This window comes from Lissotriton vulgaris, chromosome 2_1 (genome assembly GCF_964263255.1).
Source record: "Lissotriton vulgaris chromosome 2_1, aLisVul1.2, whole genome shotgun sequence".
NCBI classification, from domain to species: Eukaryota; Metazoa; Chordata; class Amphibia; order Caudata; family Salamandridae; genus Lissotriton; species Lissotriton vulgaris.
Window position 1 is genome coordinate 471,164,998 of NC_141687.1, and position 27,582 is coordinate 471,192,579.

The 27,582-nt window shown below is 48.4% G+C and overlaps 1 protein-coding gene across 4 annotated transcripts in view; it reads right to left on the bottom strand.

Annotated features, from left to right (window-relative positions):
• STAT1 (signal transducer and activator of transcription 1) overlaps positions 1–27,582 on the bottom strand; it is a 590,542-nt gene that overhangs the window by 188,889 nt on the left and 374,071 nt on the right. For all 4 annotated transcript variants that reach the window (XM_086955384.1, XM_086955383.1, XM_086955382.1 and 1 more), the window contains exon 20: positions 12,657–12,796. In XM_086955384.1, coding sequence (XP_086811510.1) covers positions 12,657–12,796 — 140 coding nt within the window. The remainder of the gene's footprint in view (positions 1–12,656; positions 12,797–27,582) is intronic.

The following is a 27,582-nucleotide window of genomic DNA, read 5'->3' on the forward strand; positions in this document are numbered from 1 at the left end:
GTCTAGCCAGGCTGCAGTGCCTCCATCAGCATGTTCCATCAGCATGTTGTTTTTCAATTGCCAAGTGGAAAGCTGGAGGTCAATAACTTTAGCCACCCTACATATAACCTAGGCGTAGGATGCAAATTCTTCAGTGGCCGGCCAAAAAGGGTTGACTCGGGAGAGGTGTCCAGCCTACTAGCATCTTGCAAATCCTTATCCCATTTGTCATTGGCTTAGGGTTCAACAAATGCATCACCCTGATCAGGATCATTATCAGAGTCTGTGCCAAAAAGAGACTGGAGAGAGTGGTGCCTGTCTGGCGGCAAGGTGAAAGCAGAAACCTCCGTTTGATTCAGTCATGACGTCAGTTGAATTCAGACCAGCGTTCAGTCAGTTTCAGAAAGAATAACTGGGCCACCTCTTCAGGCAGCGAAGTCTGCATCAGCATCGATGGGCAGGACCTGCATTCATTGAGGGCCTACTTGGTACTGACGCAGAGAGAGGAAGTGGCACTTTGGGCTTAGCTGGCACCAAGGCCAAACTCACCAGAAGAAGTCTAGGTGGTAAGCCTTTGGATCCATAGGGCCTGAAGATGGGCTGGAGTCAGTAGATATACAAAGCAAGAGGGTGGCCAAAATGGCCCTGTTTCTGCTCCAAAAGTCCGTCAACTTCAGAGCCTATTCTGCAACTAGTTTTAGTTGCAGAATGGGCTCCAAAGTTGATTGACTTCGGGAGCAGAAACAAGGCAATTGGGACCAGCCACGTGCTTCGTAAGGGGAATGGGAATAATGCGAGTGGAATGCCGCTTTGAAGTCTTATGTTTCTTGTACTTACCTGAGAATTTGGAGCACAATGAAGACAGGTCTCGAATGCTGCTTTGTTGACCCTGGAAAAGGGAGAGGGACCGGAGCGAACTTTCAACTTGGAGAAGGACTTGGAGCAATTCCGGCGTGAAGTCTTTTTTTGCTTGCTGACGTAAATTTTCACTGTGTTTTCCCTGACTGCCTTTGGTTTTATCTATGCACAGTCCCCGCAGGTCGTGGAGTTATGGCTCGACCCCAGAGATCACACACAAACTTGGTGAAGATCTGTCACAGTCATCTGCTTGCAACAGTCTTTAAAGAACTTAAAACCTATCATATTAGGGGGTGACATCCCTTGCACACAGCTGAAAATTTGGAGAAAATATCTGACAAGAAGCAGTCTCAGAGAGACGAGAGAAGCTCCAGAGTTGTGTCCAGAAGGGTGGGAAAATAGGAACTGATGTCAATGCATGGAAGTGACGCCTTTATAGGCCCGATCGTCACTTCCAGAGCAGAACAGCATCAGTACTGAGACACACGGCGTCACCTTCTCCTACTATGAAAAAAGTCTCTGGCTCCAACAAGATGCGTGAGGAATACTCAAAAGGTGGGGAATCTGCAGGCAGAAGTCTATATCAGAACATATGTTATATTACATATATATGTTCTGTAATGCATACTTCTGTTCACCTCTTACATGTTTTGAAACTCCACCAACTTACTGCCTCTAATCCCATCAAGAAGGGAGGCTAGTTGAGGCAGACCCTGGGATCCATTTACATGAACTGTGTGCTAACTGGGGCTCAAACTACAACATGCAACTTTTCGAGTACAAGGAAATCAAAAAAAGCAGTTAGCCATGGGCAAAGCTCTGCTTCTTCCGGGAAGGAGGTATGAGCAAAGTTGCTTACAACTGGAGAGGTGTCCTTCTTCCCTAAGTACATAATGACAGGTAGCTGCATAACATTTTAGTGGCACGGAAGATCCCAAGTCCTGTCTTCTAGGTTACTTTTCTGCCTAGAAATTCACCTATTCATTTTGAAATAGCTTTCTTTCCTCATCAAGACTATCAAATAAAATGGCTTATGGTTGGTGACAACGATCTACCCACAACGCGTTTTCGGTCAGAAAAAATATTTACTTTAGTGGAGATCACATCACAAACATAACTGTAACTAACTGAAAACATTGTTCAACTACTTGGCCAACAAGCATTTACAATGCAATGGTTTCGCCTTTGGAAAAGTTAGAGATATTGGCATTGTAAATGACAAAATGTGTATTTATGTGTTGGTTTTGAAAACAGATAAATAAATGGCATTGTCATTTACATTGCCATTAGCCTAATCTCTCGCAATGTGAGACCTATTGTACCCTACGGACGAGCTCAGCAGACAGCAATTACTACCACACACACACCCAGAGCCACATACACACACCCAGAGCCACACACACACATACACACCCAGAGCCAGCCACACCCACCCAGAGCCACACACACCCAGAGCCACACACACAGACACACACCCAGAGCCGCACACACCACACACACACACACACACACACCCACACACGCACACACACACGCACACACACCCAGAGCCACACACACACACACACACACCCAGAGCCACACACACACACACCCAGAGCCACACACACACACACACACAGCCACACACACACACACCCACCAGAGCCACACACACACACACCCAGAGCCACACACACACACACACACACACACACACACACACCCAGAGCCACACACACCTACCCAGAGCCACACACGCCCACCCAGAGCCACATACACCCACCCAGAGCCCATGGTTTAGATGTGTTCTGTAGCAGCTTCTATTCGAGTAAGGCTTGTGGCTGCCATACTACGTCTTTTTCCTGCAATGCTTAACTCTGTTCTCCGTGACGTTTGTGGTTCGGAATGGGGTGGTTCAGTGAGTTAAACGGCTGTTGCTGACCTATGTGATAATCTGCAGGCCACAAGTTTAAATCTAGGCACTGTTGAATCCAACCACCACCTGAACTTACATCAGCCCACCAGAGTTCCTCCACTCCATGTCCCTTTCTCTGATCCTCACCCTGCATCCGATGTAGCAGATGCAGAGGTTGCTGCTTCTCCTACCTAGCAGCGAAGACAAAATGAGCTACCCTTTCATCTGCAGATATCCCATCTCTTCCAGAGTTCCGAAAAGACCTGGCCATTCGGCTAACCAACTGGACCCTGCCAGCGCCTGGATACCCTCACAGGTGACAAGTAGCACTCTACAAATCTACCAATTGATTGACTCAGTCTTCCATCGTCAATTATAGCAGCATCTGGCATTAGCAGGTATGCAATATTAAAGCGCTACACAAAATAAACAAATAATTAGTATTACATTTCAGCAAGTAGGGTGGGGTTGCTGCTGGTTTGGGACTGTGTTGTCTGTCTAGGTTCTATCTGCCTCGTGGCTTGCTTTCCGTGTCCCTGGGTTGATATTTCCGCCACTCTTGTCCTGGACAGTGCGCTGGGGCCGGATGCGGTGCAGGGGAGGCCGTCCGCCCAGGCTGCGAGCTGGGCTGGAGGGGTAGATCCGAGGGAGGCCTCTGATTAAAAGCAGTCTTTGAAGGTGCTTCAAGGTCAGCTACCTTTGGGTGCCAGGAGGTGAGCGGTCTCCTCGGTTCCTTGGTGGGTTAGATGTGTTCTGTAGCAGCTTCTATTCGAGTAAGGCTTGTGGCTGCCATACTACGTGTTTTTCCTGCAATGCTTACCTCTGTTCTCCGGGACGTTTGTGGTTCGGAATGGGGTGGTTCAGTGAGTTAAACGGCTGTTGCTGACCTATGTGATAATCTGCAGGCTACAAGTTTAAATCCAGGCACTGTTGAATTCAACCACCACCTGAACTTACATCAGCCCACCAGAGTTCCTCCACTCCATGTCTTTTTCTCTGATCCTCACCCTGCATCCTATGTAGCAGATGCAGAGGTTGCTGCTTCTCCTACCTAGCAGAGAAGAGAAAATGAGCTACCCTTTCATTTGCAGACATCCCATCTCTTCCAGAGTTCCGAAAGTCCCTAAAGACCTGGCCATACGGCTAACCAACTGGACCCTGCCAGTGCCTGGATACCCTCACGGGTGACTAGTAGCACTCTACAAATCTACCAATTGATTGACTCAGTCTTCCATCTTCAATTATAGCAGGATCTGGCATTAGCAGGCATGCAGTATTAAAGTGCTACACACAAAAAAAAAAAAAATTAGTATTACATTTCCGAAAGTAGGGTGGGGTTGCTGCTGGTTTGGGACTGTGTTTTCTGTCTAGGTTCTATCTGCCTTGTGGCTTGCTTTCCGTGTCCCTGGGTTGATATTCCCACCACTCTTGCCCTTGAAGGTGCGCTGGGGCCGGAAGCAGTGCAGGGAAGGCCGTCCGCCCAGGCCGCGAGCTGGAGGGGTAGATCCGAGGGAGGCCTCTGATTAAAAGCAGTCTTTGAAAGCGCTGCAAGGTCAGCTACCTGTGGGTGCCAGGAGGGGAGCCGTCTCCTCGGGGCCACGGCTGCTGTTGCTGGGGAGGCAAAGGAGAGTCTTTTAATGCTTTCACGGGGGTGGAAGGAAGAGGTTGCCATGAAGAACGACACCTCAGGCGGCATACTGATGGGAGGGAGGGGAGAGAGGGCCAGCTCTCAAAGACATCTGCTTCCTGACGGCATCGGAGCTGAGGGGGGGGGGGAGAGGTGGTATGTCATGTGCAGCCCCCCCTCCACTCCGAAACCCGGGGGAGATACGCGTGCTTGTGCAGCTTGGGTGAGATCTGGGCTTTTGTGCAACAGGATCGAGTCCTGTGATCTATGAATGTGCACACTGCGGGAGGCCTGTGTCTATGCAACCTTGGGGGACTGCGCTCGTGCAGATGCAATTTACGCGCAAAATGTTAATCGGGGGTGAGGGGAAGGGGGTTATGGGCATAACGAGAGAATTGAAGAGATGTGTGCCCATGACCCCGGGGCTGGAATGTGTGCAGATGCAGACTGGGCGATGTCTGCATGAGCAGTAAAGAGACATCTGTGGAAATTCTTCTTGGGACGCAGCGGACCTGTGATGCCTGCAAAGAGAATGCACAGGCGCTGCCTCTGGGAGAAGCATGCAAGTGCAGCCGGGGGTTGGCATTCCCCTCTCTCTCTCATCCTCTCTCTGATTGAGGAGGACGGAAAGCGAGCCTGGACATACTTCAACTGAGTATCACAATTTCTTATGAAAACGCCCCTTTCATTACATCCCCACATGGAGGTGGCCTCGCCTGAGATCTCCTTAGACGCTTCTTTCAATTTAGAACAAGCGACTTCACAACACACTTACATATGCACACATAGAGCGGAAATGCGCTTTCGCTGAATTTAGAACGCACAATATGCAGACAGAGTGGTAATGCCCTTTCAATGAATTTCTAACAAACATTTGCAAATCCCAACACATACAGCGGAAATGCGCTTTCAATGAATTTAAATTCACACATACAGCGTGGTAACAACAATATACAAAAACAGCAGAGGTGCGCGCTATAAGAAATATACACACATTCGTTGCAGTTACCAAGACAACATTGACGCCTTCGCAATAAAAACCGGGCGGGCCTTCCATCGACGAGGAGTGTCAAATGACGCCACACAGGGGGCAGGAATAATCGCATACTACACCAATCACAACTCACAAAAGAAAACACACACACGACTTCGGCTTACCAAAAACAAAAAGTCTTTAACCATTGGCCATTGACCAACGACGTCACTGGGGGGTAAACACGAACAAAAAAAGCCGACATTTCTTAACGGAGAAACGCAATCGACTGCGCATTCACAAGACTTTCCTCACATCTTGCGGACAAGATAAAACGCTTACAATAAGACATACGAATAACGAAAATAACAACTGCCCAAAATCACTCGAGCACTGCCAGGACTTCACCACACAAATGACAAAACGAAAGGGAAACTGCTTTGAAGGGATACAAAAACGAACACACGGAAAGAGCCTTCGAAAGAAAAAACAAGGTCATTTTGGGATTCGGGGCGTGTTTTTCGTGCTCTCCCCTTCCTATTGGCTGGAAGATAAAATTCCAGCCAATGGGAGGAGGAGAGGGCGGGACTTAAAAAAAGACCCAGAAACACCCCCGAATTGAGTCGTGAGGGGAAAGAGTAATTGAAAACCAATCTCTTCCAATGGCTAGCCTCTATTTATGGAGCTAGCCAATGGAAGAGAGAGGCGGGACAAAGCCCCACACTGTACATCAAAAGATTTCGCCTGCGCAGTGCTACGGCCAGGCAAAACCTAAAAAGGCAGTTAATGCAGGAGCACGGAAACTGATGTACTCTTCCTTTATTCAGAGAAGATTTTCGGGGAGCATAAAGTGGCACTTGTCTCTTCATCTGGCATCAATGTGAATGCTATGTTCACATATGTACCTGGAGGTGGCTGGCTCTACAATGCCAGATATACATGCTCATTCACTTGTCCACCGCATTATAAACAGTGAGTCACTGGTCAGTACCACACTGCTTTCTATCACCTATCCGTGTAAGAAACACAGATGTTACTAAACACCTAACCCACGCATTCCCTAATTGCCTAATTCCTCTTTTATGACATTTTACAAAACAAATATCCTTGGAAGCAGAACGCTGCCCTAAATGCCTAATTCTTGTTTTATGACATTTTCATCCTATGTAGCAAAACAAATATCCTTGGAAGATAACGCTGCTCTCCAAGAACGCTTAGAAACAAGATTGTCTGGTTTCCCATGGTGCCCCTGCCGAATGGATACCAGCTTGAGCATCACAGCAGGAGCACAATCTGCAAGTAAGAATTTACCCATAGGAGCATCAGCAGGTTGAAGTATGGGAAGTGCTCCCATTATAAGGGCCGTCCACTTCCCAACCTAATTATTAATAAAAATGAAGGTTTGATCATAATGGGTGTAAACCTTAAATAAATGAATGTATGTGCTGAAGCACAAGTTACTACTTGTGTAACGATACATCTGTAAGAGACATTAGTTAGTAATAGATTCCTTACCTTAGAATATCCCCAGGCGTCAGACTCGATCCGGAAAGTTTTGCGTAGCAGTACCCTTGCGCGTCGGCAGGCGTCGTCTGCGGCTCCGCGTCCGTCGTAGGCGTCGTGGGCGCCGTGATGACGTCGTCGGAGTACTTAGACGCCGCCTCCGCGTGCTGACGTCAGTTCTTAGCCACAGCTTTTCCGCGCCAGAAGCGCAGAGCCATGACAAAAACCGGCACTGGTGCCAAGAAACTAGGGCCCTGAAAGGGGATGACCTTAACCCTAGATATCGGTTCGCAGAACGGGGAGGATGGGTGGGTCGGTAAGGAATCTATCACTAACTAATGTCTCTTACAGATATATCGTTACACAAGTAGTAACTTGTGCATCTGAAAGAGACACGTTAGTGATAGATTCCTTACCTTAGAATAGATACCCCAGCAATACCATCCCCGTGGTGGTGGGTCTGCGAACCAATATTTACACCAGAAAGTCCTGGAGAACGGAGCGGCCAAAGTAGCCGTCTCTCCGGACTTGACTGTCCAGGCAGTAGTGCCTAGCAAACGTGTGCAACGAGGCCCACGTAGCTGCCTGGCAAATGTCCTGCAAGGGCACACCTCGGCCCAAGGCAGTTGTAGTGGCCGTGGCTCGAGTGGAATGAGCCAGCAGCCCAACAGGTGGTTCCTTCTTAGCCAAGGAGTAACACGCCTGAATGCACATGATAATCCATCGCGAGATGGTCCTCTTGTGCACCGCTTTCCCTTTCTTAGCGCCCGCGTACCCAACAAAGAGTTGATCATCCACCCGGAACTGGCGTGTGCGATCCAGATAGAACGAGAGCGCACGTTTTGGGTCCAGACGGTGGAGCCTCTCCTCCTCTCTCGAGGGGTGCGGAGGCGGAAAGAAGGTGGGCAATGTGATGGACTGCCCAATGTGGAAGGGCTTGACCACCTTTGGCAAGAAGGAGGGCCTAGTCCTCAAAACAACCTTGTCCGGATGAACTGAAAGGAAAGGAGGCTTACAAGAGAGGGCCTAGAGCTCACTCTCTCCTGGCAGAGGTGATGGCTACCAGAAAGGCAGTCTTCAAAGAAAGAAGGCGAAGTGGACAGTTATGAAGTGGCTCAAAGGGAGCGCACATCAGAAAGGTTAGAACCAGGTTCAAGTCCCACTGAGGCATCACGAAAGGAACAGGAGGGAAGGTATGAGTGATGCCTTTCAGGAATCTGTTAACAATAGGGGACTTGAACAAAGAAGGTTGGTCAGGCAGCCTCAGAAAGGCTGAAAGAGCCGAAAGATAGCCCTTGATAGTGCCCAGAGCAGAGCCCTGCTGGGCAAGAGAAAGAAGGAAGAGAAGAACCTCAGAGAGAGGGGCATTGAGGGGATCCACAGCCTTTGCTGTGCACCATGCCACAAATCTGTTCCACCTGCAGGCGTATACCGTTTTTGTAAAGGGACGCCTGGCTGCCAGAATGATGTTGCAAACTTCAGGAGGCAAGTCAAATGGCCTCAACTGTCGCCGCTCAATCTCCAAGCATGGAGGTGGAGACTGGACAGGTTCGGGTGGAGGACCGTCCCCTGCTGCTGTGACAGAAGCTCCTCCTGAAGAGGCAGACGAATCGGGGGATCGACTGACATGCTGAGTAGCTCGGGATACCAGTACCTTCGAGCCCAGTCCGGAGCCACAAGGATGACTTGTGCCCGGTCGCGCTTGATCTTCTTCAGCACTCTGGGCAGAAGAGGTATAGGCGGAAAGGCGTACAACAGACCGCAGCTCCACTCGCGACGAAAAGCGTCTCCGAGCGAGTGCCGCCTTGGAAATTCCAACGCGCAGAACTGATGACATTGCGCGTTCTCTTCGGTGGCGAAGAGATCTAACCAAGGCTTTCCCCATCGCAGAAAGAGGCCTTGCGTCACGTCCGAGTTCAGACGCCATTCGTGATCCATCGAGCACCGACGGCTGAGTTTGTCCGCCCTGGCGTTCAGAGAACCTGCCAGGTGTTGAACCACCAGAGTCACGCCCTGACGTTCCAGCCATTGCCAGAGACGCAGAGCCTCCTGGCAAAGGGTCCACGACCCCACTCCGCCTTGTTTGTTGCAGTACCACATGGCGGTGGTGTTGTCGGTGAACACCTGCACTGCACTCCCTCGGACAGACGGGAGGAATGCTTTCAGTGCCAGACGAATCGCCCTCAGCTCCAACAGATTGATATGGAGCCGGGACTCCGCCGGAGACCAGAGTCCTCTGATCTCCGCCTCTCCCAAGTGGCCTCCCCAGCCCTGGAGGGACGCGTCCGTCACAACTACGTGCTCCGGTTGGGGAAGGGAGAGGGATCTGCCGTTGACCCAATCGCGGTCCGTGAGCCACCACTGCAGCTGTCTCGCAGTGCCCTCCGAGATCAGGACATGGTCGGACAGGTTGCCCCGGTGCTGGGCCCACTGAAACTTCAGGTCCCACTGCAGAGCCCGCATCCGCCACCGTGCGTGATGCACCAGAAGGATGCAGGAGGCCATCAGCCCCAGAAGCCGCAGCGTCAACCTGACCGAAACCCGGGAGAACGGCCGAAAGACCGGAATCAGAGCCTGTATATCCCGGACCCGCTGTTCGGGCGGGTAAACCCGAAACTGCGCCGAGTCGAGAACCGCTCTGATGAAAAGGAGCTTTTGAGAGGGGCACAGGTGTGACTTCGGCACATTGATGGAAAATCCCAGCTGGTGCAGGAGATCCGCCGTAGTCTGGAGGTGGCTGACGACTGCCTGGGGCGAGCCCGCCTTCAACAACCAGTCGTCTAGGTAGGGGAAGACTGATACCCCTAACCTGTGCAGGTGAGCTGCGACCACCGCCATCACATTCGTGAACATCCGTGGGGCGCTTGTAAGGCCGAAGGGGAGCACGGTAAACTGAAAGTGCTCGAGGCCTACCGTGAACCGCAGGTAACGCCGGTGAGCCGGCAGGACGGGGATGTGGAAATACGCATCCTGCAAGTCCAACGCTACCATCCAGTCTCCTGGGTCTAGGGCAGCCGAGACCTGAGCCAGTGTCAGCATTTTGAACTTGACGTTCCTCAGATCCAAGATAGGGCGTAGGCCCCCTTTGCCCTTCTTGGGTACCAGAAAGTAGTGGGAGTAGCAACCACGACCTACTTCTGGCCTAGGAACGCGCTCGATGGCCCCCTTGGCCAAGAGGGCCGAAACTTCCACCTGCAGGAGCCGCAAGTGATCCCCCGATACGCGGTGGTGTTGCGGTGGCATGGCTTGAGGGGTCGTCTCGAAGGGGAGGGAGTAGCCCCTTCGGACGATCAGCAGCACCCACCTGTCCGAAGTGACTGTGCGCCAGTGAGAGTGGTGATGGCGAACCCTGCCTCCCACTGGCGTCACATGGGCCGAAAAGCACAGACTAGGAGGGTTTAGAGGCGGATGCTGCGGGGGCAGGTGTGGACTGGCTCCGCTTGTTCCCACGACCGCCTCCACAGCGGTTTCCACAGCCGCCGCCGTGCTGGACGTCAGTTTGCGGCGAGTGGCTGGCGGCACGTGTGGGGACGCCCCTTCCTTGGCCACGAAAGGAGCGAAAGGCACCCACTTGCTGGCGCGGGCCGAGAGGCCCAAGGACTTGGCCGTAGCCCTGGAGTCCTTAAAGCGCTCAAGCGCGTGGTCTGCCTTATTGCCAAAGAGGCGACGGCCATCGAACGGCATGTCCATGAGTGTATTCTGGACGTCTGCCGAGAAGTTGGCGGATCTCAGCCAGGCGTGGCGTCGTATCGCCACCGTCGTAGCCATCGCTCTGCCCAGCGAGTCAGTAGTATCCAGTCCGCACCTGATTGAATACTTCGCTGCATCCCGGCCCTCCAGTAGGGCTTGGCCGAGTTTGGCCCGTACCTCCAACGGACACTCTGGCAGCACTTCCGCCACCGTTTCCCACAGAGAGTGGGTGTAACGGCCCAAGAGGCATGCGGTGTTGGAAGACCGCAGTCCCAAGCTAAGGGACGAGAACACCTTCTTGCCATAGGCCTCGTACCTCTTGGATTCCCGATCGGGGGGAGCCGTCGGGAAGGCGGTCTGGGAGTTAGAGGCCTGGATAACCAGACTCTCGGGGGTGGGGTGGGTGGACAGGAAACATGGGTCGCCCGGGGCCGGGCGGTGGCGTCTGGCCACGTTCCTATCTACAGGCGAACCTGTAGCGGGCCTGGACCAAGTGCCCAAAAGAACGTCCGTCAAGGCCTCATTAAACGGCAGCAGAGGCTCCATGGAGCTAAGGACGGGGAGCTCAAGGCCCAAGGCCTTAGCAGCCCTCATCAACACCACACTATATGTCGCGCCCTCCTCCGAAGCCACGGTAGGAGGAGAGACGAATCCAGTGTCTGGAGAGGTGTCCAGGCCACTGGCCTCCCCAAGGTCTCCTGTCCAGTCCATGTTAGACTGACATTCCCTTGTCAGAGGGTCCTCAGACCCCTCTCAATTCTCCTCATCCCCCATCTCCTGAGATTCAGGGTCATAAGTGAATGGGGTGGGTTCATAGAATTGAAATTCTCCGAACGGCGTCGAGAGCGGCGCCGGCAGGCGTCGACCCGACGTCGGAACCCAGTGAGAGGAGGCATCGGGGACGGCGCCGCCCGAGGACGGCGCCGGAGGGGACACCACACGGACCGACGCCGGGGGGGGGGGTCGTAAGGTCCACCGGTGACGATCCATCGCCCGACGAGGGCCCAGCGGTGCCCTGTGGCGCCGGGCCCGAAGGCACCGACGACGCCGGGGCCGCTGTACCCTGCGGCGCCGAGCCCGAGGGCAGCGGCGGCGTCGGGATCGTGGAGCACTGCGGCGCCGGGCCCGAAGGCGCCGCCGGCGTCGAGGCCGAAGCACCAGACGGCGTCGGGGTCGTAGCCCCCGACCCACTAGGGCCCCCAGACGGGTTCACTGGGCCCGAAGGCGCCGCGGAACCCGTCGGAGGAGAAAGGGACCTCATGGCCATGAGGAAGCGCTCGATCTCCTCCGGCGTCGCGTTCAGCCCAGGGACCGGGGGGTATGGGGCCCAACGTGGCCCCCGCGACTCACGAGGAGCCGCGTGGGCGGTGTCACCCGAACCCCCGGCCGCGTCGCGCGAGCGTCGGGGGGAGTCAGAAGAGCGATGATGTCTTTTGGACTTCTTATGCTTCTTACCTGACGACTTGGACCCGGAGGAGTGGCGCTGACTCCCGGAGCTGTGACGGCTCCGTCCCCGCGACCTGTCCCTCGACATACCGTGGGACCGGGACCTCACACGGCGCGGGCCGACTGGCGGATCTCGAGTCGCCTGCGGGACCGCTCCCGCCTGGCCTTCCTCGAGAGGGCCCGACAGTCGGAGCAGGCCTAGTCGTCATGGTCGACGCCCAAACACATCAGGCACAAGCGGTGGGGATCCGTGACCGACATGGTACGGTCGCACTCGTCGCAATGCTTGAAGCCGGGCATCCCTAACGGCACCGTCGGAGTCGTAAAGACTTTGAAATGGATCAAAAAGATCACAAAAGTTTAGTCAAAAAGTGACTAGGGAACTGCTCTTTCCAGATCTGCGCTGGCTGGCGCGGAAAAAAGAAGAACTGACGTCAGCACGCGGAGGCGGCGTCTAAGTACTCCGACGACGTCATCACGGCGCCCACGACGCCTACGACGGACGCGGAGCCGCAGACGACGCCTGCCGACGCGCAAGGGTACTGCTACACAAAACTTTCCGGATCCAGTCTGACGCCTGGGGATATTCTAAGGTAAGGAATCTATCACTAACGTGTCTCTTTCAGATAGTAATTCTTAAAAAGCAAGACAGGAACACTTTGAAAAGATATGCATCTACCTACCATTTTGGAGTCGCTCTACCCAGGTGAATGTGATGGCTCCTTCTTTGCTGCTTTCACTAAATCTCAGCAAAAATGTCCCAGGTGTCTGATCCTTCAACAGGTTACGTTCTCTCTCTTTGCTGATAAAGCCCAATATACATCTGTAATAAAAAGGATTTATAACCACAAAAAGAATCGTAAGAAGGACTCCTACACCGCCACAATGGCACTTTTATTTAACCATTAAAAGACAGGCATAGTATAGCGCTTTTGTGTCTACTATTTAGCCAGCTGGCCCTTAGTACATTTAAAAATGGTGTGGGACATCACATGTTCCTGTGTTAGCCACATATTAGAAAGTTTCAAGTCGAACAAACAGAATCAAGAGAAGATTATTCAAACCTCTGCAACTCAGAACATCTGCCACTTCACTATACAATGAGAAAGATAAAGTAAAGGGAAGTGTGTTGACAATTGTTTTAGCTATATTCGTACAAATGGAATTCTTAAAGTGGTGATTTAACAGACAAACAAAAATCAACAAAAAATTATGATTTTAAAAATTCTTTAAACACAGCTCCACTTACTAGTAAAAATAACCTATTGTACGGACTTCTTAAAACGGCTGCCCATCTGTACAGCCCCCTGCAGGGGAACGTCACTCATAACCCAAGAAACTCATCACCCAACAGAGGGGTAGGTACATAGGTGCCAAAACAAGCGAAGGGCAAAAAATGTACTTCGACTAGGATGACAAAAGATTTTGAGACTGCTACGCTCTTGTACGCAGAGATTAAAAAAAAAAACGTCCCCATTCCTCTCCTATAACAGGACGTCCTCCCAGCACAGGAGGACCCCGGAGATGTTTCCCAGCAAAACAAAAAAAACGTTTTTAAAGAGCTACCACATGACTGTCCCTCAACACACTTAGCCTCCATTAAACAACCCTGCTTCCTTACATATCACGTTTGTCTCAGTTGTGCAAACATGTGCATTCACTAGCGTGGGAATGGCGGGTGGACTCGACACAGAAAAAGGACTAGTGCGTTTAAATATTTCAAGATGTGTTTGTCCAAATACCACTAGAGTGGCCTCATTAACTCTCTACAATCTGATTTAATTAGTGGCTATTACTGGTGTTTAAAAAATGTATAAGTATAAGGCTGTAAATATTAGGGGTGTAACTTTCTACCTAATGGAATCTAAAACTATACGTTTTGTAAGATGTTATATTATTAAAACACAAGGTGTGGGTATGGAAAAATTAGACTGTTAATTATAGTTTTAGACAGTTATTTTTCAGATTAATTGTAGATGAGACTGCATCCACATAACCACTGGCAAAGCCGATAGGTCTAATGTTGAAATTGCACGCTGGGTCTATTGAGTGTGCCAATGCTTTTTCATAATACAAGCTCATTCCTAATTCCTGTTTACGCATTCTATACTTGACAAATACATGAAATTTAACCAAACAAAGTCCACACAAAAAGCTGTCTGTCAAATACGGCATTTTCATTCACTTACAGTGCCTCAATTTTGAAAAACTGCTAACCCGATGCCGTGTGCAGTGCCTTAGGAAATTACTAATGGCTCCTTAAATCAGATGCAAGCCCTTGTTGTAGCAGGCTCCAGTACCATGGTCTGTTACTAGATGTCCCATGGGCGCCCATTACCTGCCTAGTATAAGCACACCAGAGAATTATGTATGCGCAAAAATTATTGATTGTGACATTTTCTGTATATGAACAACGGAAAAAAAGTAGGCTTTTGTTTTGAGAAAGTGAGATCATATATAGGGTGTGGCTTTAACAGATATGTGTCATTTTTGCAAGTCCGGTGATTTTTGCTTGTTTTCCTTGTCCTAAATGAATATGACAAAGTTGAGATACGATGATGACAGTCATAACTAATGTTTTGAGTGCAACAACTGAATGTTCTGGAACAGGTCCCAGAAATATTCATAGGTATTAGCAGTCACTTGCATGAGGAAGCTACATCTACTATACATTTAAAACCGCTCCTCTGCTGTATTTGTTAAGTATTTGTGAAAGGTGTGAGCAGCGCTGTCGCCAGTGTGTAGGACTGGCAAGGAAGAGAAGGATAGGGGCAGTGGTCAGGCACCCAAATTAATATGGATCCAGGAAAGCATATGCCATAGCAGGGCACAGGCTGGAGAGACAGGTATGGGAAAGGAAACTAGTAGGAAAGCGAGAAAGGAAAAGGAACGAGGGTTGTCCTTAAGTCTGAAGTGTGAGGGTGGCAGGGTTTGTAAGGAAAATGCTACTTACCAGTATACATCTGTTCTTGGCATGTAGAGCTGCAGAGTTACACACTGTTGCATGGATCTCCATCTAGGGCCAGATGTAGGTAAATGGCATTTACCGATTCGTAAATACCGAATTTTACCGATTCGGTATTTATAAATCGGTAAATGCTATGTAGGTATTTTTACGGAATAATTTAACGAATCAGTAATATTCGGTAATTACCGAATCGGTATTTACCGAATCGGTAATTGCCATTGATTCCTATGGGCCCTGAGGCCCATATGAACCAATGGCAATTACCGAATTGACAAGGGGGACAGGGTGTCACTTTGACACCCTGTTGCAACCCTGATTCAGGCTTGTGTGGCATGTGACACACACACACATGCCCTTAGGGCATGTATGTGTGCCACATGGCACAGGTGTACATGCACAGATGTACATGTACACAGGAATTCGTTATTTACCATCAAATAGTATTTGATGGTAAATAACGAATTCTAAAGGGCCTGTGGCACTGTTTTCAGTGCCACCTACATCCACATTTACTGAATCGGTAAATTTATCGATTCAGTATTTAACCGAATCAGTAAATTTACCGAATCAGTAAACTTACCGAATCGTTAAAATTAGGGCCCCCTACATCTCAATAACCAAATACCGGTCGTAAAGGCCGAAATCGGCTGTTACCGACCAGTATTTGGCCACCTACATCTGGCCCCTAGTGTTGGGCCCAGTTGTTTGCACTTGTTTTTGTCCTGAAAAGTTATTTGGAAGTCATGAGATAGGTGACTCCTCCTTTGGATCACATTGCGCATGGGCATCGGCTCCATCTTCAGATTGTTTTTCGCCATTAGGGAAATGATGGAGCTTTGTAAGAAAAAAGGAAGGGATGTCCATGTAAGCTGTATCTAATTAAGATTATACTGGAACAGATAAAGTTAGCCGGGGAGGCGTGTGGGCGTGTGTAACTCTGCAGCTCTACATGCCAAGAACAGATGCATACTGGTAAGTAGCATTTTCCGTTCGAGGCATATGAGCTGCAGATTACACACTGTTGCACAGATTATACAGCAGTAGCCCCCCTTAGCGGCGACCACCAGTATCTGTTGCCGTAATTTGAAATAGTGTTTTGAGTACAGCCTGGCCCACAGTAGCTTGTTGTTTAGTTTGCACATCTACTCAATAGTGTTTTGTGAATGTGTGCGGTGTAGACCATGTAGCTGCTTTGCAGATGCCATCTAAGGACATGTTCCCTAAAAATGCCATTGAAGCCCCTATTTTTCTAGTAGAGTGGGCTTTAGGAGGAACAGATAATGTACGTTTAGCTTTCTGGTAGCAAATTTGTATACATTTGACAATCCATCTAGCTATCCCAGATTTTGATATAGGGTGCCTTTGTGTGGTGGTGAGAAAGACACGGGAAGTTGTTTGGTCTTACTAAAAGATTGTGTTCTCTCTTCAGTATAGTAATGCTCTTTTGACATCTAAGGTATGAAGAGCTCTTTCTGCGAATGGTTGTGGCTGCAAGATTAAAACGGGCAGTTCTACAGATTGATTGAGGTGGAAGGGAGAAATTACTTTAGGAAGGAATTTAGGATTAGTACGTAGAACAACCTTATTATAATGCATTTGCAGGAAAGGTTCTTGAATGGTTAGTGCTTGTGGTTCACTATCTCTCCGTAGAGACGTAATAGCTACTACAACCTTCCATGTTAAGAATTGTTGCTCACATTTATGTAAAGGTACAAAGGGAGGTCCCATTAACCGTGTGAGAACAATGTTTAAATTCCACACCACTGAAGGTGGTGCTCTGGGAGGAATTATTCTTTTAACACCTTGGGTGCTAAGGGTTTTCCCGCTGGGTGCTGATTACTCTCATTTCCCATTGTTCATGACAAGGCCAGCTCGTCATAAGCGCAGGGCAGGTAACACCCATGACGAGCTGGCCTTGTCATCAGCGCTGAAGGGGTTAAGTCCTTCCATAAAGGCTTTTATAACAGGTACTCTGAAAAGTGATAGATGCGGTCTATTTTGTAGCTATGCTGCTATGGCAGCAAGATGCAGTCTAATAGACGTGTAGGCTAAGTTACATCTTTGGAGGTGTAGTAAGTAGCCTATGATGTGTTGAATAGACACATCTAGGGGATTGATATTGTTGTTGTCACAATATATTACAAAACGTTTCCACTTGGCTGCATAGCATGCTCTAGTGGTTGGACGTCTAGCTTCTTTAATGACATTCATGCAGTCAGGAGGAAGGTTAAGGTAACTGAATTCTAGGACCTCAGGAGCCAGATCGCAAGGTTGAGCTGAGCTGGGTCCGGGTGTCTTATCTCTCCATGGTTCTGCGTTAAGAGGCGTTGAGATAGGTATCGTTTTTTGTGCGGTACTACAGAAAGTTCCAGCAGTGTGGTGTACCATGGCTGTCTGTCCCACGTTGGAGCAACTAGAATGAGGGTTAGAGAATGTTGCTGTAGTTTGCGCACTACTAGTGGCATGAGTGGGAGAGACGGAAAAGCGTACGCAAATCTTCCTGACCAGTTCATCCATATCACATTGCCTTTGGAAAGTGGGTGTGGATATCTGGCGGCGAAGCTTGGGCATTTGACGTTTTCGTGGGTGGCAAAGAGGTCTAGCTGAGGTTGAAAAACTTGTGGATGAAGTTTCCACTCGTGGATCTGTTGTGTTTGGCGGCTCAACAGATCTGCTATGGTGTTCTGTACCCCTGGAACATGTTGGGCTAAGAGGAATATGTTCTTCGGTATAGCTCACCGCCATATGTTTTGTGCTAGCTGAGAGTTGCAGGGAGTGTGTCCCGCCCTGTTTTTGTATGTAATACATGGCTGTCATGTTGTCCGTGCGGACCAATACAGTCTCGCCTGATAATTGCTTTTGGAATGCTTTTAAGGCTAGGAATATGGATAGTAACTCCAGGTGGTTGATGTGGAGGAACTTTTATTGTGGTGTCCACCTGCCCTGCATGGTGTGTTGCAGTAGGTGAGCTCCCCAGCCGGAGAGTGATGCATCCGCTGTCAAGACTATATGAGGAAATGGCTCTAGGAACGGTCGCCCTTTTGAAAGGTTTTTGGTGTTCCACCATTGCAGAGAGCGATGAGTTCAACCGTCCACCAACACTAGATCTGTCAACTGACCTTGAGCCTGGTTCCATTGGTGTGCTAAAAACTCTTGAAGGGGACGCATTTGTAGTCTTGCATGAGGCACTATGAATATGCAAGAGGCCATCATCCCTATGAGTTGCATGAACCCTGGAACTGGAAGGGAGTGTTCCGGTTTAAATTTTGTGAGAAGAGCTTGCATGTTTGCTATTCTGACAGGAGAAGGATTAGCTAGCGCTTTTGAGGTGTTTATTGTGGCACTGAAGTATTGTTGTATGTGGGACGGTTGCAGGTGGGACTTGGTGTGGTTTATTGTGAACCCCAAGTCGTGAAGTAGTTGGATAGCGGCATGAGTGTGTTGTACACACTGATTGTAAGAGCTGGCTTTTACTAGCCAGTCGTCTAGATATGGGAAGACGTGAATGTGCTGTCTTCTTAAGTGTGCTGCCACTACTGCTAGGCACTTGGTGAATACCCTTGATGCTGTCGTGACTCCGAATGGGAGTACTTTGAAGTGATAGTGCTGACCATCTATTACAAATCTGAGATACTTCCTGTGAGCGTTGTGAATGAGAATGTGGAAGTAGGCGTTCTTGAGATCTAGAGTAGCAAGGAAGTCGTTTTATGAAAGAAGAGGAAGGACCTGCTGAAGTGACCATGTGGAAATTGTCTGACTGTATGTATATGTTTAGGGGTCAGAGGTCTAGAATAGGCCTTAGAGAGCCGTCCTTCTTTGGGATAAGAAAGTACAGGTAGTAAACTCCTTTGTTTTGTTGGTGCAGAGGAACTGGTTCTATTGCACCTTTTTGTAAGAGGGATATTACCTTTATGCTTTAGCAGTAATAGATGCTCTTGTGACATTGGATGCTGTCTGGGTGGAATTTTTTTTGGGGGGGGTAGATGTTAGTTCGAGACAGTAACCTGATTGAATTATTTGTCGCACCCACCTGTCTGATGTGATGTTGGTCCAGACAGGAAGGAATTGTTGCAATCTTTCCCCCACTGGCCTGGAATGGTGAGGGGGAAGTAGAGGAAACTCATTGGGTAGGGGTGGAGGCAGAGCGGGAGTTGTTAGTCTTGCCTCTGTCTTCATTATTGTTACCCCTGTAACCCCCTCTTTGGTAGCCTCTAGTGAAGGTGTATTGGGTAGGGGTTTTGTAAGAAGTGGAGGGGCTATTTGAGGAATAGCCTCTAGTGGTGACTCTGTAGAATGAGTGACGAAAGGAGAGTCTGGGAGCTTGCGACTGCAAAACTCCCATAGATTTAGCTGTGTCAGTATCCTTTTTTTTTTTAAGGGATACATCTACATTGGGGCTAAATAGGTGTTGCTCATCAAATAGTTGATTGAGGATGAAACTCTGGACTTCAGGTTTGAAACCTGAAATACGTAGCCAGGCATGCCTACGCAACAGGACGCTGGTGTTAATTGCCCTCGAAGCAGTATCTGCCGCATTTAGGGCACAACGGATGGAGGTATTAGTGATAGTTTTACCTTCCTGTATTTGTTCATTGGCCCTATTTTTAGGTCTCGCCTACGCAGCGTGCATGAGATGCATAGGAGAGACCTAATGCCATCGGCAGATCTTTTTCAACAAATAAGTGCACGCGTTGCATTGCTTGCAATGCAAACACGCGTACGTCTGGAGATTTCTTTTCGGGAGCGCGAGGCGCCATCTGAGGGCACCATATGGTCGCAGGGTCCCTCCGCATGTCCCCACCCCTGCTGCGGAGGCGCGCTCGGGCTGGCACTTGAACACACATTGCCAGCTCTCCGAACGAATCAGTGTGCGGGTGAGTTTGTTATCATATTTTTTCCCGGGCCTATCACAGCGGCTTCAACCAAGGTTACAACTTTGCAGAGGCCGTCAACTTCTCCACTGCAGATTGGGCGAGTATTTATCAAGGTTATGGAACAGCACTGAGTGTGGCAGGGCTTCTGGATGAGTGTCCAGATCTTGGGCAGAAAGTGCTTCCATCAAGAATCTAAATATATCCGCCACGGGTCAGTTTGTATGCCATGAACCGTGGTCATCTCTGTACCGATATATGCCTTTAATGTGTGGCTTCAGCTCCATTCGTCGTGTGCGCGCGTAACTCACGTTTAAAAAAAATCATGATTTCTTTTCAGCCCGGCCACGCGGCCAATACTTGTTGTAATTGACCCCTAAACTCTGGAATTCAATGCCGGCCGACCTGATAAACGAAACAAACGAGATCCGTGCCCGCTTGCAACATGGAATTCGGCAAAAACTTTGTGATCTCCTGGGCGAAGCAGAGTAAAGGCCAACTGGTTAGGGGACAATAGGCTCTTCCTGCACGGGACTCAGAACTGCTGAAATGCTGGAGGAAGCACTACGTTTGCGTCTGAGAATGGTTGTGGGGATCAGAACGCACACTTCACTGGTAGTTCCTCCTCCTGTGACAGGCAGCGTGTGACAGAAGCTCAACATTGCTTGAAGTGTGTGCTGTTTGCAGCCTACACTCTCAGGAGGATGCCTGGGGCAGTGAGGGCTGAGAGTTTCCAGGAACAAAAATAAAATCTGTATTATTTTTAATGTTATGTTATTGGTTCACGGGCAATGCTTCTTGATGGTGGATTAATATTAATAAAGTATGCGGAGCCTTGAGCCCATTCTGCCTCGCTGCCAGCAGCTCCCTCCTGTGCTGTGTGCAGCGGGACCCAGTCTCTTATTATTCCTCAAATGCTCATTTACATAGTGCTCACCGCTACGGGAGCTGCCTCTCGGCGCTGCTTCTATCCACCTCACAGTCCTCGCAAGTATGAAGGGTGAGTCGTCTCTGCTGAGATTCTAACCCGTGGCTTGTGGCTGGTGTTTGCAGCAAAGATGGCAGAGGGGATAAGACAAAGGTATACGCAGATATTTGCAGAAAGCATAAAAGGGCAAGTCATCTCTCACGAAATTCAAACCCATGACTTATTTCAAGACAAACAATGATGTACTCGGACACGGTTACGGGTCCTGGTTAAACAATTTGAAAAACAGAAGTAGAATATTTTTAATCTGAAAGTACCAGCAGTTCTCGTTTAGATTTAGTTTGCGGGGAGGAAAAGTAGATGGAACACCATGTTCATAGTTTATATTCACCTTGTTGCGCATCCGCATTGTTTTTTTTCAATAGAGGATATGTGCTGTTTTATTATTTGATACACGCAAAAAACAAACCAAAATATTAAAGCTGTTGTTCTGCTAACTCCCAGTAGTTTTTGCGAAAATAATTTACGTCCAAGCGATGGGTTTCTCGTATACTGTAGGTAAAATGTTTTTTTTGCTGCCACCTCAGGTTCTTAAATATCAGTCCCATGCCCTAGTTCTGGATTACTTGCGGTTGTTCGTTTTTAAAATTTTAACAGTTGCATAGAGCATGGCCGCCATTGCTCAGAGGTGCCAGTTTGTGTTACAACTACAAACGATCACAGAATAAACAGAAACAAACGTCTGCAGGTTGTGTAAGCTGAATTTGAAATGCTGCCTGTGGGTGCACTACCTAGTCTGTGCCACAGGTGAGGTGGCATTAAAGGCACCAGGTAGCTAGCACTCGCCCTGTCTGGTGACAGAGCGCGGACCCCAGGGGCCTGCCGTGGATTGGGAGGGCTGCTCCTCCAGGAATGTGGGAAAGATCTTCACAGGCCCTCAGGGCAGAGAAGTGTAAAGTTTATACATTCTCCGTGGAAGGGCCATGACCCACTGATGCTGCCATCCGTGCTCCTAACACATCCCAGGGTTAAGGTGGCTATCATCGTGAAATGCGTACAAGTTCGATTGTTAATCATGTGCCCACCCTCACATAACAGCATCATCTGCTTTATGAAGACCTGTGATAAATTGCACCATCCGAAAACCCACGTATCTAAACGTGTATCTTGTGTGCAGTGGTATGGCAATGACACCACAGGCCCTGGAGCAAGCAAAATGTGCACTCCTGTCCCTGTGGTTATGTACACAAAAGTAGCCATAACTGTAATGCAAACGAGAGGCAGGCAGAACTCCGCAGAATTTCTCAGAGTTTTTAAGTCACTCTGTGGAATTCTGCAGAGTGAAACTCAGTGAGCTCCACCCACCACTATATACAACATATCACTCCACTATATGATGCACCGGACCACTTCACTTCACTGTAAAGCATGAAAATCCACTCTTACAAGTCATTCCACTATGCAACAAGCCACTCAACTCTAACAGTACATTCCACTCTATAATTCTCCACATCACACCACTCTGCTCCACTCCACTCCACTCCACTCCACTCCACTCCACTCCACTCCACACCAGTCCAATGTGTGCCACTCCACCCTACGTCACTGCAATCAACGCCACTACAGTCTACGCCATTCCACTCCATTTTATCAATCGCTTCGCACATGGAACGATATATTGATGACATTTTAGTAATTTGGCATGGAACATTGGATAATCTCTTGCTTTTTCACCAGTGGCTTAATGTTCAGAATCCGTATTTGAAATTTACAGTTGAACATAATAAAGTTGAATTACCTTTTTTAGACCTTCTGATCACTGTGAAACCAGATGGGCTCCACTCAGAACTGTACAAAAAACTGATGGCTCGCAATTCCCTTCTCAGCTATGACAGCTGTCATCCAAGATCACTGATGAATAATTTGCCATTAGTGCAATTTTTAAGAGTCCAACGAAATTACTCTGACAAAACTAGTTTTGTAAAACATACCTCCAAATTAGAAGAACAACTACTGGATAGAGGCTATCCCAAGAAGGTGATCCGTCAATCAAAAAAACGCGCCTCTAACAACAACCGTGAGGCGTTGTTGGAACAACAACAAGAAAAGGAGAGAATGGACCGATTGACTTTTGTCAATACCTTCAATATAAGATCCAATGAACTTCAAAAAATTGTATATAAGCATTGGTCTATTCTCAACACGGGGGGGGGGAGATCAAATAGCACGACCTCTCTTTGCATTTAAAAGGGGACCAAATCTCAAACATAAATTAGTCCATACAAGACCTAAAAGTAAAACACCTCGTCAGATAGGGACACTTTGGGATCTTCCTGCAGTAGTAGGTCATCACCCTTGCAGCACTTGTGCTGCTTGACCCCAGACCTGCAAATCAACCTCTATTGATATTGGTACTAGCAGAGCGTGGGAGCAACGCAGATTCACCAATTGTAATAGCGAAAATCTTATATACCTCATTACCTGCCCTTGTCAACTGCACTACGTCGGCATGACGACCAGGCGCATTAAAGTAAGAATATCAGAGCATAAAAGTACCATACGTTGTCGGAGACAAGCAACATGACTAACGGCACAGTTTTTAGAAAAAGGCCATGGTTCAAACGATTTCCAATGGACTGTTTTAGAACAACCAATGATACCAGAACATGTTGTGGATGTATCAAATTACCTCTTTAGACGGGAACAAAAGTGGGTCTATCGTCTGAACAGTGACAAAATGGGTCTAAATGAAGACATCCCATGGATGTCACTATGAACATCTATGTGACATGCCCAACACTAGGGGGCCAAACAGACTATTGGTATACAGAACCTGCTATCCCTTTTTTGAGTTCTAGTTCTTAGCCAAGAGTTATTCCTCTTCAATTTGAGAATTTGAGTGCAGCATGACACATAGTGACAGTAAATTGTTCACCACATAGCACTCCTTTTGATGTTTTCACAGTAGGATTGTAGTTTCTCTATGACCCTCAGATACTTCTTTCGGTTGTAGTGTTAACAGGGCATGTGTCTGCTGGGTCGTTAATCTAGCCCTAGGACCCTACTTCAACGTTGTATTTTCTATACGCCATTCCACTCTACACTATTCCGCAATACACCACTATGCCGGTACACTCTTTAGTATTCCACTGTATGCCCCTGCACTGTAGGCCACTCCACTCTATGCTATTTCACTCTACGCATCTCCACTGTACCCCATTCCACTCCGCTCAACTCCCTCTATGCCACTCCACCCCACTTTACTCCACTCTTCTCTATGGCACAATACTCATGTCTACTCAAATCAACTCCCCTGCTCTACTCTATGCCACTCCACTCAATGTCTCTGTATGCCACTCAGCTCTATAACACTCCATGCCTCTAAACACTACCACACTCTACTGTACTCTACGACACTCCACTCTACAACATTGTACTCCACTCTGAAACTCCACTCTACTCCACTGTATAACAGTTTCAACACGCCATGCCACACCCCATCACTCCTCTGTGCGACACTGCACTCCACTCTATGCCACTTTACTTCACTCTATGCTATGTCACACCACTGTACTCCCTTGCACTCTATTGTACATCACAGCATTCCACTGTATGACACTTTATTCATGCCTATTCCACTATATGACACTACACTCTACGACATTCTACTCCATACAACTCACATCTACTACACTCTATGCCACTGTATGACACCTTACTCCACTCAATGCCACTGTAAAACGCTTCAAACCACTGTATCCAATGCCAGGCCACTCCACACCACACCACTCTACTCTACTCTACTCTACTCTACAACATAACACTCTACTCTTTGACACTTTTCTCCACTTGATCCTACGTGACTCCACTTCACTGTACTCCACTATACAATACTTTACCCCACTCTACGCCTCTGTTCGACACTCCACTCTCCACCACTCCACTCTCCTTCCCTCTATGCAACTCAGGACTACAAAGCTCTACTACACTCTAAGCCACTGTACGAGAATCTAATCAACTCTATCCCATACACTCCACTGTACAACCCTCTAATCTACTCCACAATACTTTCTCACACTTTACGACACAAGATTCAACTCCTATGTATTACACTTTACTCGACTCAGCTCTAAGCCACTCCACTCTACTGCATTCCACGCCACTCTACGAGACACCCTTCCATTCTATGGCACTTTACTCCATTATACGCTACGCCACTCCATCCAACTCTTTTAAAAAGAAAAATAGTAGAAGAAGAACTTTATTGCATGCTTACAAAAAATCTTTTAGCCTTGCGCCACTGTACACTACTCCACTGTACAACAATACACTCTACAACACTCTCCTCCACGGTACAATATGACACTCCACTTAACAAAACTCCACTCAACGGCACTGGACTCTTTAATTTAGGATACATTTTTATTAAAAATGAAAAAAATGAAATTCAATGAAAAAAGCAAAGGTTAAAACTTAGTTATAGTTAGGAAAACGTTATTTTTTTTTTACAAACTAAACTTAAACAACACCTGTACGCACCACCTTTAAATTGCTTTGACGTTATTTATTTTTTCTAGACAAACCAAACTTAATGTACACACACATTGGAAATTCTAAAGTTACAGTTATACCTTAGATATATAATTTATACACCACCTTCACAATATTATAACTAGTACATCTCAATGCACACTGTTTTGAGCCCGCTAACCACACAAAAGTGGCTAAAACTCGCTCCTTCTCCATGCACTGCTATAACCCTTTCATATTACATTAATTAAACCTCATAAAATTATAGCGTTTGTAACAACACGAATACCATCTGAATAATTCCTGTTTGGGGCCCTATGTCTGCATTTAACACAATCTAGGCCATGTGACCATTAAAACAGCTAACGGTTCTTGTGAGGGGGTCACATGGCTTAGATTATAGTCCTATTAATAACAAGCATTGGCATGGCCAATAGGTCTCGACTTTGGGACATTATAAGTGTTTAGCCATGCAACAGTTAATGTTGTTGCAGTAAGGATATTGTGCTGCATAACTAAATACTTATAAGGTCCCAACGGTGAGACCTATTGGCTATGCCAATGCTTGTTATATTTGTCTGGGAGATGCTGCATTATGGATTCTAGCTCATCATAATGTGCCCTGTCGTACCTTGCTAATAGAGCTTGAGTATTGGCTATGCGCCATATGTTTGCTGCCTGTGACGCTGTTCGTTTGGCAGAGGCGTCAAGGACTTTAGACTCCTTATCTGGTGGGGGGGGGGGCCTCACCTGATGTTTGGGAATTGGCCCTTTTCCGTGCATTGGAGAGTACAAGGGAGTCTAGTGGTGCGGGCCCCTAATATAGACTGGATCTGTAGGGGCAGCACTATATTTTTTCTCGATTCAGGGGTTGAGGACTCGTGCCCTGACTGGATCTTTTAATACCTCTCACTGGTGTAACGAAAAGTGAGGGGGCCTCCCTGCACGGTACTTAGGGGGGCCCCCTCCGGGCTCAATCAGGAGCTGTCCCGGCCAGAGTTCCTGTGCCGAGGGGCCCTCTTGGAGCTAGGGGCCCCCCACACCGCGTGGGCTGCGGGGGCCTGTGTTACGCCCCTGATACCTCTGGTGTCGAAAGTGTCCATTAGAAAATCTTCCTCCACGGTGTCTCTCTGTAGGTTAAAACCATGGTATTGGGCAGCCCTAGGGTCAAGTTGGTTAAAGTCCATAGTGTCTTCCGGGCGGGGGGTGGGGGAGGCCTGGAGGGATATATATCATCCTGGGGAACATTAGGGACGTCCAGGTGCTATAGTCATCCCATGGGTTAGGGGAGTCAGGAGGACTAGGGTTCCCCAGGGATCATCTGCACCTCCCCTGCATCATCAGAGGTGCTATCGACATCATCATCATCATCATCATCACATCCTACTGGAGTAGGGGATGGTGTAGGAGAGTGATGTGGTGGGGGAGGAGGTGGAGGAGGAGTAGGAGGAGGAGGAGGAGGTGGTGGAGGAGGAGGAGGAGGGAGAGGATGAGAAGGGATCCTTAATGGAGAGGTTACAATGTATCTCTTTTGAGGAGGAGGAGCCGGTGCAGGCACATCTAGTGGTCTTGGAGCTAAGAGACAATTGACAAGTCTTAGGATCTTTCACAAGAGTCTTTTGGGTAGGATCTGGTCGAAAAAGTTACTCTGTATAAGGCAGATCCTTCGGTGTCGAAGCCTTTGGTTCCGGAGGCTTTTTCGGCACTAACTCTGTAGCTGTTCTAGGTTCTTTTGGCTTCAAACCGTGACCTTTTTCAGTGTCTATGGCCGGCGGAACGTGTTGTTTTTTCGGTTCCCAGGCCTTTTTCGGCCCGAAGCATGGGCGTCGGGATTCTATTCTTATAGAGCAAGCACACAGAGCAGTGGTTGTGAGGCGGCCTCCTTACTACCCAATTCCGCAACCATCAGGACAGGGACATGATCACTAGGGGAGCCAGACTACACAAGAACAGTGCAGAAACAACTAAAAACCTACGGACAAGTAAAACAGAAACTAACAGACCTTGGAATAAAGAATACGTTGATATTTCCAGGTAAACTGTAGGTAATCTACCAGATTAAAACCATATTCTCCAAGACTCTGAGGGAAGCAAGGGCATGGCCCAAGGTGAAACTACTGTTGTGTGAGGAACTGGAAACAGGGAGAGGATCGAATGATACAGGGACTGCAAGTGGTGCAACCCAAGGACGTAAGGCAGCCTCGAACCCCCCCCCCAAAAAAACACAAGATCAGTGAGCAGACAAATAAGTCGAGGATCATCTTCGTTGGGACAGGCGAGGGGTGAGGAGGACAGAGATATCAGATTCGGAT